This window comes from Meleagris gallopavo, chromosome 5, assembly GCF_000146605.3.
Source record: "Meleagris gallopavo isolate NT-WF06-2002-E0010 breed Aviagen turkey brand Nicholas breeding stock chromosome 5, Turkey_5.1, whole genome shotgun sequence".
In the NCBI taxonomy this organism is placed as follows: Eukaryota; Metazoa; Chordata; class Aves; order Galliformes; family Phasianidae; genus Meleagris; species Meleagris gallopavo.
Window position 1 is genome coordinate 51,969,264 of NC_015015.2, and position 13,707 is coordinate 51,982,970.

General features: G+C 41.9%; 1 protein-coding gene across 4 annotated transcripts in view; it reads right to left on the reverse strand.

The window, feature by feature from the left end:
• The window catches only part of BRF1 (BRF1 RNA polymerase III transcription initiation factor subunit), a 162,522-nt gene that overhangs the window by 68,982 nt on the left and 79,833 nt on the right, over window positions 1-13,707 (reverse strand). For all 4 annotated transcript variants that reach the window (XM_031553710.1, XM_010712005.2, XM_010712004.3 and 1 more), the window contains 3 exons: window positions 11,245-11,394; window positions 9,578-9,671; window positions 188-314 (listed from right to left, as the gene is read on the reverse strand). In XM_031553710.1, coding sequence (XP_031409570.1) covers window positions 188-314; window positions 9,578-9,671; window positions 11,245-11,394 — 371 coding nt within the window. The remainder of the gene's footprint in view (window positions 1-187; window positions 315-9,577; window positions 9,672-11,244; window positions 11,395-13,707) is intronic.

Genomic DNA, 13,707 nt, shown 5'->3' on the forward strand with positions numbered 1-13,707 from the left:
AATATATATATATATATATTTTTTAAAATTAATGAGTGTCATATGTACTAACGCTCACCATTCTCTTAAGAACCTCAATAGACGTAACCAAATTTTAAGAGATGCTAGCCAGTTAGGGTTTAGTATTAATTGACCCAAAGGGAGAAAAAGGGGAAGAAATGAACAGAGCATCAGGTTTAGAATTTACCTGCTGTATCTTCAGCTTTTTTTGGCCAGCTGTGAATGAAGGGGGATCACATTCTTCTTCCAAGTCAATCCTCATAAACTCATCTATGGTTAGCTGACTCGTTGGTGTATATTCAAACTCTGTCAACCTATCAAAGCACACACCATATTACCTTAAAGATCTTCTTTACAAGTCACAAAATTCATCAGATTTCTGACTTGCAGAATGAACATTCTGTAAGAAATAGAAACTTTGGCTCAAGTACAGAACAAATTAAAACTGAAGTGATACTAATTGTTTCATTTGCTGCAAAGTAAGTATCTTTTCATATCACAAATTAGCTTTTGATTTATTAGAGTACACAACACACACACTTTTTTTTGATGAACAAAGACTGAACAGAAATACAACAGCCATTACAATCAATTATGTACAGCCTGACAAAACAAGAGAAATGCAGTTCATCTCTTCCGTCTCGCTGCTTTTGGGATCAACAACGAAAACAAAACAGATTCCCAAACTAAAGTATCTGCCACCAGAGTTTAAGAGTATACTCAAAAACATGAACCAATCTTCCCAGGACACAAAGAAACAGTAGTAAAATAAAGGGATCATCTGCTTATTGCACAGATAGAATAGATGAATGCATATAATTTTATAATAACATGCTTTGTATTTGTTTAATGTTTGCATTTCAGAAGCTCCTGCCTCTGTGACAGATATGACTGGCTCCATAGGGAACTGCCATAAAAGCAGCTGAAGCTTTCAAAGAAACTGACTCTTAAACGACACTGCAACATCTTAACTTCATCCACAATTTTCAGCATTTTATACAGGTGGTTGAGAACCATCACATCCATCTTACAAATGGAGAAAACAAGACAAAAGGTTAAGTGTAAAGCCAGGTCAGGAAATGTCTGGCAGAATGCTTTTCTGACAGAAAGTGCTCTTTTAATAATATCAACATTTTCCATGGGAAAACTGCATTGATAGGTCAATCTGCAGCTGCTCCACTGGAATATTCCCCTCTTCCAAAGGAAGCAAAGTTAATGACTGTTCCCATCTGCAAAGCTGGACACAAAGCTACTGCAGCAACCCCAGCTCAGGACATTTCAGAATTTCTTTCTCCCGAAAAGTAATCATGATTTTTCTGTTTCACTTTTTATTGCAATAAAACTCCTTCCAGAGAAGAAATTTTCTATAGGACACAAATTCCATTTCCAAGCACCTCCAGGACCAATGCCAACAGCACCTGACAATTCTCTCTCCCTGCATTCTTATCACTATGTGTTATTTTTAATAAATTGTTGTTTATTTTTAATAAATTGAGGAGCAAAACAAAACAGCTATTATTTTAATTCAGAATTCATTTAATGCCAAATCCAGACATCGTTTTAGAAGCACAAGTACCCATTCATCACAATCCAACCACAGTCATCCAGCTGTTGATGTATGAAACAAGCACTTTGAGGCAGTCCCACTTCAGCAAGACTTCCCCTCCCAGCCAGCCTCACCTACTTAAATTGTCATTCTCCTCCCACTGTTCTGAGCCAACACATTTTTTGGCACAGACATCTGGTTTGTCCATGCCATGCTTGCTCAGAGTTTGAGATGAGGACCCAAATCAAAACAGCAACACCTTGTAGGCATGCAGAGCAACGTAGAAAACATCAGTGGCAAAATGCAGGTCTTTCAGCACTGAACTCTGTGCACATCTCCTTGCAGACACCCGAGGCTCCATCTGCCTGTCTCCTTGTGACCTTGTGTGACTCACGTCACGTATCTGCACCTGTCAGACATTAGCCCAAGGGTGAGCCAATGTTCAGTTGTCATCAGTGTTGTCTCAAGAACCAGCTTCAACCCTGGGCCAGAACAGCAGCACAGGCCCATCCTGAGACCTCCAGTGTATCTGGGCCAGGCAGGGCAGAGCTACCTCAAGTTTGCTGGCCATGCTATAGGGGAGCTTAAATCCATTGTAGTCAACCAGTCTGGCCATGAGTTCCCATGCCCACGTCCTTCCCTTCCTCAGTCCTGATCCAAACTAAACCAGCTGAGTGCTGACCAGCCTGGCTCTGAAGTTGGCTGCTATGACCATGTAGGCACAGGACCCTGACTGGAAGCTCTAATTTACCAGGTGTCAGATCTTAGCCACTGCAACCTTCCTCCTGAAATGACGAACACCCCCTGAAGATGACTACAGCTTGCATATCACCCCGTTAAATTAATTCCTAAGCAAATCTACCTAGCAATAGTGCCATAAGTCGTAGCCAGGATGAGCCTGACCCATGAAACACCACCAAGCAAGGCTACGTGTAACCCCTACTTTACTTGGGCTGAAAATACGACCCCATACAGCCCATTTCATGCCAGCAAACGTGTCCAGAAGGAGTAGGAGCAAGGCTATACAGTCTTATACTAAGCATCACGCTGCAGAAGAGCAAGCCATTCCCTCAGCATCTTCTCCTTTAACTTGATATAAATAAATATCTGCAATTGCCAACCACTTTCCTGCCTCAGCATCTTACATTGGCTGATATCCTGTCTGCATATTTTTAAACATTTCTTTAATTTTATCCAGTGTTTGGACACATGCCACCAAGGCAACAAACTGATGCACGCAGCAGTCTACACTGCATGGAACAAAGCAACAGCAGTTTGGCAGCTATGAAAAACTGATGCAATCTTAATTATAAGCATGATAATTTCAGGGGCAAGGGAGTATCCTCATGAAAAAAAAAACACCAACTAGCTGCTGGCTATTTTTTAAGTTCTGCATAGAAATGATATCCAAGTTCACTTTGTAGTTTTGTTAATCTAAAAAATAAATAACAAATCTAATAAGAGTAGCCATTTTAAGTCATCCAAGGGAGGAAAATAAACAGATACACAAATTAAGATATTATTACCTTGGCATGAATTCAAAAGGGCTCCAAAAACTGAAATTTGGCAGACAAGTATTTTCTATTTATAGCTGAAGCAGAGGCAATCAGTTCAGGCTAAGATTCAACTTCCAGTATAAACCCTCCTCTTACAGTTTCTCACAGACTCTTTCAAGCAAGTTCCTTTGGGAGCAAAGTTTTTCCAGGGCTTGGTGTCACTGTTCCTATCCCCAGCCCTCCTTTTTTTTCCCCGAAGAAAAATTTCCACAGCTTTTGTTCCATCCCTTTACAGACAAAAGCACACCTCGTGCTCTGATAAAGCACTTTTGTGCACCAAGCAGTAAACCAATTCCGTTCACACTTAATTTAGCTCCCAATAAGGGAAAATGGGTCAGTCACTTTGAAGCCGAGCAATGGTTTTTTTTCCACTTTGTTTTGTTTCAGGAACGCTGTCCAGTGAAGACTTATGAATCCAGTCCACAGCTTAGGGGAAAAAAAAACATGAAAAGGACTTCCATGCACAGCTGAATGCTCAGTTTTAGTGGTTACTTGAAATTCTGTGGCGGTGGGGTGCAACAAAGCATTCAAAAGAGCAAGATCCTCTGGAGGCTAACTCACAAACGCTTCGGGACTTCAAGTTCAAAGTCCAAGAGGGGCTTCTGAGCAGGGACAAATTAGAAGAAGCCGCACTGCCCTCCGCTCCCTGTTCAGAGGAAAGAGGAAAAGTAGCTGAAACTGCTGGCAAATCTCAACCAGGACCATAGAAGCGTGGTGAGCTGCACAGCATCTGATTGCCCTCCTACGTACACACAGCCTGTGCCCAGCTCTAGAAAGGAGGCGGTGCAGCAGTCATACCTTGTGCTGGATGGACCTCTGCATAGAACGGCCGACAGATCAGAAACTTGGAGACATCCTTTTAAAAAATATTGCACTGAACAGAGCAGCTGATTTGACAACTCCGACATTTACAAGCTGAAGAAAAGTAAAGCACTTACTGTTATATATTACTTGAGTACAACAATATTTTACTACATCCCTACCATCTTAAGGGTGCTCATCTGTGCTGCCTACCACTCGAAACCTGCATGCTCACTAACATAAGAAAAGGTCAGAATTTGCACTGCTATGGCAAACGATCACTGTTTACTAAATTACAAACATCTATTGCATCATCCTCCTCTACCCATTTTTTCCAAGCTATACAATGTTTATGCATGAACTATTTATGGCAGTACATAAATGCATACTCTAACAGTGATACTTAAAATAGAACATGTATCAGAAATAGTTATGAAATGCTTCCTAAAGGATATAGAAGTTTTCCAGTATCCCCTAGTATGTAAACAAATAGAAGTGCAATCTCCTTTATATGCAATTGTCATACATACAAGAGGTGCTCCGAAAGTAATGCCTCTTATTTCATTCTAATGACCTATGATGTCAAAGGCAGATTGGTGGTGGTATGGCAGTAGAGGATGAAGCTTCCCATCAATATCCCATTACGTGTTGTTGCCGTGTGACAGATGGCAGTAGAGGGGCAGTCTGACAGAACAGCATCTCACGTGGAAGTACCAATGAAGCAGAGGGGTAGAATTGAATCCCTCCATGCGGAAAAAATGGCACCCACTCACATTCATCAACGCTAATTGAACATTGATAACGACCAAACAGTGGTTGTGAGTTTGGTGAGGCAGTGGGTGGTGCACTTCAGCAGTGGGTCATCTGTGTTGGTGCAGACTGTTACCAGCACTGCATGCAGGCTCTTGTTCATTACTGGAGAAAATGCAGAGCTAGTGGTGGTGACTGCATTGAAAAATACTGTTTTGTAGCTGAAAATTTGTTCTATCAAACAGTGTTACTGTACTCTTTGTAGCTCTTGTAGTTTCCTCAGAAATAAATAGGAGGCATTACTTTCAGAGCAACAATATCTGTATAACAACATACACTTGCAACAACATAAAGAGAGGTGTTTTTAAAGCTTATTGAATAGGTAACTCATTACTAAAAGGTGGGGACTAAATCAGAGGTCACCTGATTGCTGTACTTTTACAACACGCAACTTATCACCTGAGCTGTGCTGAATTACCCTCCCTGCGTTCCTACCCCAACACACCTAGAATTATTTTCTCTTAAACAACTTCCACAGTGTCCTACGTTCATATATTTAATCTGTTTTTGTGGTGGACTAAGAGTACACACAAACACACAGTCATTTACTGCAAATTAGCTGGGAGCTGATCATTTACGGTGCTCATTTGCTAGTAATTCTTTCCTCTTTTTGTTTTTTTTTTTAAAGTATTAAACAGTAGGTACCTTGAAAGATTTATTCCTATATGAATCGGAAGCGCCCTTAAGAATCAGTACCTTTTCCACCAAAACAGAGATGTAAAATATCAGAAGTTTGTTACCATTATTTTTTCTAATTCCGCAAACGCTTACACACAGCTGTCAACATCTGTGTGCATCAACTAATCTACTGATCATCCCACTGATGGGCTGTCCTGCATCAGTCCAAACCCACTGGAATTCTTTGTCCTTGTCTTTCCCCCAGTTCCAGTGTTCACACCACAGTAATGAAACGCTGCAGCACTACTTAAAATTGTGCTCCATTAGCATGGTTCCTCCACTGCACTCTGTCAAAACATTCTGTAATCTCCTGGAAAAGAAAAATAGCATGTGGCTTCATGTCTTAGCAGAGCCGTTCAGACGAGCAATGTCAAACACAGAGAAAACTGTTTACAAGATCTAAGCCCGAGTTAGTGCTAAGAAGTTAATTATTGTATCAAAAGTAACAGCCACCAAATAAATTTGAAATGGCAGTTTTTAAAATAAGCATGAAGTACTGAAACATATTAGGACTCTAATTAATGCATTAGCTTACGAGCTGTAAAGAAGTCAGATTTATAAAAAGTAACACAGCGGGCAAAATTGGATTCATCAAAAACAAAACCTTTTGTCATCGCAACAGACAAACCAGCTTGCAAAAGCATGCAGTACCAACAGGCACGGGTCGAGCCCCATTTCTCTCACTCTCCTAGAAAGACTGCTAAAAATCACCTATAAGCCACTTGAATATTTAACTTGGGACTTCAGACATTTCTCCATTATTTAACTTGAGACATAAAATATTTCTCCATTTGCTCTCTCAGTCTGGCACAGGGTTTTAGTTCAACTGTAAGTGTATCAGAACAGAACACCAACTTCCAGACAGCCTTCCCTTCAGCTCTGGCTGTGATACAGCTTTGGTACTCTGGAAAATCCAGCCCTGCAGCCACCTGTGCAGCATCCCCATCACCTTCTCTCCCCATCCTAGCTCTGAACTCACGTACCAAACCACTCCTCTCTTTGCTTCTGCTTGCAGAAGTCTGCCCATCTTGAGACTGCAGCAGGAGTTTGGACACCAAGCTTATGTGAACTAGATATTGCTGCAGTGAGAACAAGAAAAGCTACGGGCAGCACACTTATCTCTGAGCATGAGTCATTCATTTTTCCAGAAAATTTCCAAAGCCACCATTGAAAGAGCTGGAGCTGGAGCCACAGAACACAACCGAAGGACCCTGCTTAAGAAAGCCCCTGCAGCATCTCCACCCTGAGTGGTAAACAGTGTTCCTTTATCATGAGGTTTTGTCTTCCTCTACTGTTTTGTCGTGTGAAGAAACATTTGCCTCACAAATGAGCTCTGGTGCTGTTCTGGCCTTTCATTTCGACTCCTTCCCAATCAAGCTTCACTTCTGCTGATATGCTACTCCGTCTGAAGTTCATCACAAATAGGTTTTTTAACAGATAGTACTTCGTGGAACTGAGAAGAAATTTTTTTACTGCAAAAAGCAGCTTATTTAAAGATAAAGAACCAAAGAAGTAAAATGCAAGCGTTAACAAAGATAAGCTGATTTTTTAAATTTCTATTGAAGTAATGCCTAAGATCTTCAAACACGCATAAGGGCCGCACCGTATTAGATAATGTACAGTGGGAAAATGTCACAAAAATTATTCCTACTGCACGAAGAACATAATTTAGTGTGCAGAAAAAGTATGCAGTAGGTGAATAAAGACAAGGGGGCAGCGTATGTAAATGTTAAAGAAGCAGAAGTGGACAGGTGCATTAAACAGGCACAGTTGGGAGAATTAAATAAGAGCACTAGTTTAGGAAAAGTTAATTTCTGTTATCTCCACAGAAGATTACACACACACACAAAAAAAAAAACAATTTGACTAATTAGTTAATATTTGTACAGTACTCTGAATATATAAAATGATCTGTAAGTTAATATCATTTCAATTAGACTGGAAGCGAGACAGATAGAATTATCAGTACGTTTATTAATATTTAATGTCTTCCCTTTCAACAACAGCAACAAGCTTTACATTCTAATTGTGTGCTTCCAAACCTAAAGCAAAAAGGCTCTGTGAAGTAACTACAAAGTTTTCTCACCAAGCCCTTACCAAAGCCACATGTGCTAGAAATAAAGTCACCCCGTTCTGCAGCCAAACAGTTAGATTAAGTCGTCCTGATTTGAAGATGGATGACAGGGTCTAAAGGCTACTTCCATGCTTTGTCGCTTCCTCCTTTCAAACCAGATTCCGTTTATGACCAGTTCATTCATTTTTAAGACCTGAAGGTACAGCACATTTTGGTGAGCCTCCCCCACCACTCCCTGGTGCACAGCCTTCTTAAAACCCGTCTTTCCTACCTCCTTGGCCACTGATCTGTACAGCTCTGTCTACCCCACACGTGGAAGGGAGGGACGTGAAAATCCAACCATAACACAGGGAGAACCTGGAGGCTGGAATTATCAGCATAATCTGGACTCCCTCTTGGTTTCCTTCAAGGGCTTTCCAAGGAAAGCCACCAGCAGGAAGCACAGCACCCGAGGCCGCCCATGACCGCTCCATGACACAGCACCCAACCACACTCAGCAGCTTCACAACGCACAGAGCAGCAGCAGCTCTTTGCAGACGAGAATCGCTACAGCAACAATTAAAAGGAAATAAATCTACATCAGACTGAGAAGCAAAGAATTTCTTAAGAACATGAAGCAACTGCTTATTAATTCAGACAACTTCTCCTTGATGGCATCTTAAGAGGAATTCTTGAAAGAGGAGGAAAAAAATGGGGTGCAGAAACAGTTATTCAATGGTATTTTTTATTTGCCTTCATTAAGTACTATATAACGTGCTCTTATTTGAAAAACATCAATCAAATTTATAGATTCATGATAAATATAGTTGTAATTATAGCTGCTTGAAAATAATTCAGCTGTCACGTTTACCCTGTCAAAGTAAATAACGCTGTCATTTCAGTTGATGTGTGTGACTTGAGTAAACATTTCAAAGCATGAATTTTGAAGCAAGATCTCTCTGCTTGAAACAATTGCTCAAATTAATTTTCTTTCCAACTCCAGTTTATTATGCTTATTTTCTCAGTACGGATGAACTATTCAACCACGTAACCAAGGTGTCTTGGAATTGACTGTGGGTGCATAAATCATCAATTCTAAAAATGCACATTAGAACACACGACCTGTTGACCAGAGGAAAAAAAGTGGAATTTTTACTCATTCATCCTGTTATTGTGCCTGCAGCCATTTAAACAGTTTAAATGTATCCCTGCAGCACCCAGGCAAGGCAGGGAAATATTATCACTCCAGCTCCACAAATGAAGATCTAGAGCAAATATATTTTTCATGATTAAGAAGTGAACGCTATTAAGAAAAATTAGATTCAGCTAGATGTGCCTAGGCCAGTCTCGACGTGGTGAGAAAGTAAAACACCAGGGGAACTTTCTAAAGACAAACTTTGGTTCAGCCAACTTCAAAATATTCCGCTGGTGGAAAAATTTGGTACTGGGGGCAACAAAAAGTATGGCACTTCACAGTTAGGTCAGTTTTCACATACCTAAAAAGAAAAGGTTACAGATTTTCAAACCTGGGAGAAGTTGGGTGACTGCTACTAATGCTGACTTCATCAATACGTGGAAGCATTACTAGATCAGTTCAACAAAAAATAATTCAAAGGTACAGGCAAAATTCTTACTTTCTGCTGATAACACCACATCAAATCCCTTCGGTGAAGTTATCATTAAAGCCGTTGTGCTGTCTTCCATTTATTAGCAGTGCAACAATATTGAAAATGAACATTTTATCAAAATAGTTTGTAAAGTTCTGAACAACAAAAGGACAAGACTTTTCAGCGCAGTATTCTAGACAAAGGTAAGAAAAGTCTACGGGACATCCTCAGCTTTGAGAATCAATCATTTCCTCTGTTAACACTGATGACCAAATACTGTTTGACTTAAGCTCCTCACCTGTTAAACAGGCACAGTGCTTCCTACCGCCTCTGCTAAGCATTTGAGGCCTTACATAAGAGGCAGGGTTAGCACTTCAATATGACCAGCTAAGCGCATTGTACTTATTTTATTCCTGGCACCTGTGAAAAGGAAAATAACCAGGTTTTCTCTGATACGTATCCATTTTAGACGACACCACTTTTCAGTTCTGTAAACGAAAGATAAAAGTAATAAAATGGCACCGACCTTTTCCTTAGCGTAGACTCACAAACCTTGACCACCCTGATGACCTCTTTAACAGTGCGGCGGAAATCATGCATTCTCGCTGCCACTAACAGAGCTGGAGAATAAGCAGGGACAGTCAATGTCAGAAAGAGGAAAATTTGCTGAAGAAAAGCAGAAAACAGGCAGATAACGATAGCCTCTCTTTGCCCCCGCCTTCAGATAAAGAGCACTAAATGCTTACGCTCAGCTGCATCCTTGAATACGTGATTGACTCAACTTTACAGACCTTGTTCCTACCCAATAAAACTAAGCTGATTGCAAACTGCACCCTAACAATTTTACGCTTAGGCTCACCGTGGAAACCACAGCTATTTCAATACGGCACAAGAGCATCAGACTGATCACACATTGTCAAAGTGATCGTCTTTTTAGCAGAACTTACTAGTTGAATAAAAAGCTCTCCAGTTAAATCCCTGGAAGCAAAACACAGAACCTGCTTAAGCTGTTCTCCTCAGTGCTGTGACCATTACCACCAGCCTGCTGGTGCACAAGTGCTGGTGTGCAAGACCCTCTACGCAGCCAGATAAGTGCAATAGGTTGCATTTGCATTAGTGTTTTGATTCAGAGCAGCAGGACAGTTTTGAGGCATCAACCTCATTCACTCATCAGACCATGGTTCAGCGGGCAAAACAGGTTTAAGCATGCAGAAGTGCTTTCCTCCAGAGGAAACAAAACCAGAGCTCCACTTCAGGCACATGCGGAATGGCTCCAGTTCCTAACAGGAACATCAAATGACTGCTCCTTCATACAGCTCCAGACAATGTGTGGCACAGACATGTAGGCCAAGGAACCAAAAGAAGCCATGAACTCCATGCACTGTTTATTGTGTGGAAGGATGTAGGAACTCAGCACCACTTGCTTCAACTTATAGAATGCTTAGAAACCATTTCCCCTTGTCCTGCCAAAACAGACCCTACTAAAGAGTCTGTCCCTTCTTTCTTACAGTCCCCCTCTAGATATTGAAAGGCCACTCTCATGAGAGAGTCCCCAGAGCCTTCTCTTCTCCAGGCTGAATGCCCCCAGCTCTCTCAGCCTGTAAGAAGATTGCATAGTTTTGGGTTCCCTATGATTATGCACTATTCAAGCATGCACATATAACCTTTCAACTACAATGAACTGTATACGCTGACTATACGCACTTCCCATTAGTCTGAGCTCACTAGCTGATATCAACTATTTTTTAGCCTAGTCCTGTAGGTTTTTGTAAGCATCATACCTGCAATGACTCTTGGAAAAAGACTGAGAAAAAAATAATATCACATATTATGTCAGAGAGGGCATTTCTTGCATAAGAATCAGTGTAAAGAGACACATCCAAGTGCTTGCACTAATAGTGCAGTTTTAGCTGACAAAAAGCTACGGCTTGCAGAATGGGAGTGAGAAAGGTTAAAACCCCAGATGCAAGACGTAAAAGATCTGAGCAAGGAATGTAGGAGCAGAACTGAAATTTGAGTTCCTAGGAAATGGGAAAGTCCACAGGTATTCTCAGTTCCCAGAACTTCTTGCACAACCTACTTCAGGTGCAGCAACACACCTCACATCTCACATACCCAGCACCCTGTATCTCACACATCTCACACCCCACATCTCACACATCTGACACATCTCACACCCCACATCTCACACACCTGCCCCGCAGAGCCCGGACGGCCGGCGGCCAGTGTGCATCCAGTCTCGCTTCATTCTCTGCAGTAGCCTGAGAGCCGTCATGGACACTTCGTGGTTCTTATCCCCAAATTCCAGCATATGGGCAAAACGAGGAATATATAAACACGGATCTGCAAAAGAAAGTAACACAATTACTCCTAATCCCAAACCTTGATTTATGACACACAAAACTGAGAGGCCGTTATGGTCGGCTTGCTTCACATCTCAGGGAACAAGCAGAGAGCAGCACAGATGAAACTTTAGGATCACCTTTTCACTACAGGCATAGCTAAAACAAAACCCTTCCTCGCTTACAGATAAGAGGCTTTTAAAGCATGTTGTCCTTAGAGCTTTCCAGGGTCCAAAGCTGTATCCAGGTACAAATTGCTGGAACCCAATTAATGTCAGCAGCTTACGACGATTTACATCAGCCCAGGATGTGTCTCTTGATGTATAAACTCATTTCAAGTGTTGGTGTTATCAGGTTCAGACCCACCGAAATCTGTCAGCGTGGATTGTGCTTTGCCTAACCCAATTTATAATTTATCAAACAATCTTGTAAAAGCCACACGTAACACATGTTTACTCTGATTTGAGGTATCAGCCACTCATTTCCTGCCTGCCTTTTATCACTTGACCGAAAATCCATGATGTAAGGTAAATTGTTAACTATTAGCCCCGACTCAATTTCCTTAGCTGATCTCCTATGTGGGCACTTACACTGATAAAGATGAAAATTCAGCTCAAAGCACTGCAGCAGCTGCACAGATTTACAACTAATCAGAGCGCTTCCACATAGCACCAAGCTCTGACAACGATGCCCTGTTGCTATCCCTAATTACCCACACCAGCAGTACGTGGCTACACAAAGGCATTTACATGAAAGCATCGCGTGGATTGAGCAACGACTTCCAAACACATCTCCCTCAAACCTTAAGATTTTAAGCCAAAACTTAAGATTTTAACCTTAAAAGCAGAAACCTCCTGACCATGGCCATAAAAACCAAAGGTTGGGAATGACTGAGGATCCCTGTGATTCTTTAGGATGGCTGTGCCATGTGGCAGCAGATCCCTGCCCACGTTAAAGTGCCCACTGCAAGCGAATTGTCTGGGAGAACAGCATAAGGAAACCCGCTTCCAAGTGCTTTCATGTAAAAATGAGTATTGGCACAATCACAGCTTTAGCTAAAGTATGGATTTTTCATGCTAGTAAACAAAACCGACCAATTCCAAAATGCAAAACGCTTCCAGAAGCACTATTCAAACTCAGTGGACATGCAACTTTGCTACTGATGTTGCAGCACTGTGAGCAATGCCAGGGGGCAGCGCCTGGCCCATTCCTAGCTGCCCTGTATGGGCTAGGCTGCCCTGTATGGGGTCTGACTGCCTTACGTGGGGTCTGTGCCTCCCAATATGGGGTCAGAGCTGCCTTGTATGGGGTCAGGGCTACCACAAAGGGCAGAGACCCAGCTCCAGAGTGAGACAGAGGAGCTGAGGGGTGTTTGCGTGCCTCTGCACAGAACCTTCTCCAAGTTTTCTGCCAGCACTTGTGCCCACAGGTCATTTCATAAAACGTAACACGGAGTTAATTTAAATTCTGAAAGCTACTAAACAGCCAGAATACGAATGTGTGGATGGTTTTGAGTGAAAAGCCAATAGCAAAAGAGGCCATAAAAGGCCAAAAAGTAATGCCACCAATATATAAATTAAACTGGGGCCAAAGTTAACATGACTGTCTGCCACACGGATTAAAACAATAATAATGAACAAACACTCGTAAAATGCTGCTGAAACCAATGGCAGTCCTTCCATGCAGGTCCTGCGAACAGCAGCACAGCCCCTGCCTAGAGAGGGATCCTGGGCTGAGGGCACAGCATGGAGCTGTGGGGTGAAGGGTGGGGGTCTGCGAGGGGCTGCAAGGCAACAGAGGGGGAAAATAAAAGAAGAGATTAAAGAGGGAGGAAAGCTAAAAGGGGTGGGAGATAAAAAAGGGACAATAAGAAGAGGAAAAAATAAAAGGGGAGGATGAAAAGTGGGGTGAGATAAAAGGGGAGCAGATAAAAGGTAGGGGAAGAAAAGTAAAAGGAGAAGAAAAGAAATGGGAAAGCAGAAGGGAGAAAAGAACAGAAGGGAGCAAAAGAACAGAAGGGAGAAAGTAGGGGAATGGAAAGGGAGAAGCAAAAGGGAAGGAAAATAGAAGGAGAAATGGAAGGAGAAGGAGAAAGAAAAAAGTGAAAGGAAAAATAAAAGGGGTGGTGAAAAAGTAAATAGAGGAAAATAAAACGGTGGAGAAAGATAAATAGGAGATAAACTATAAAAGAAAAAAGAAAAAGAGAGAGAAATGAACCAGGAGAGAAAGCCCTGCAGCAGATCGCAGCGCAGCAGCCCCGCGCTTCCCTTTCTTCCCGCAGTTCAGCCCCGGCCATGCCCCCGCCGCCGGCCTG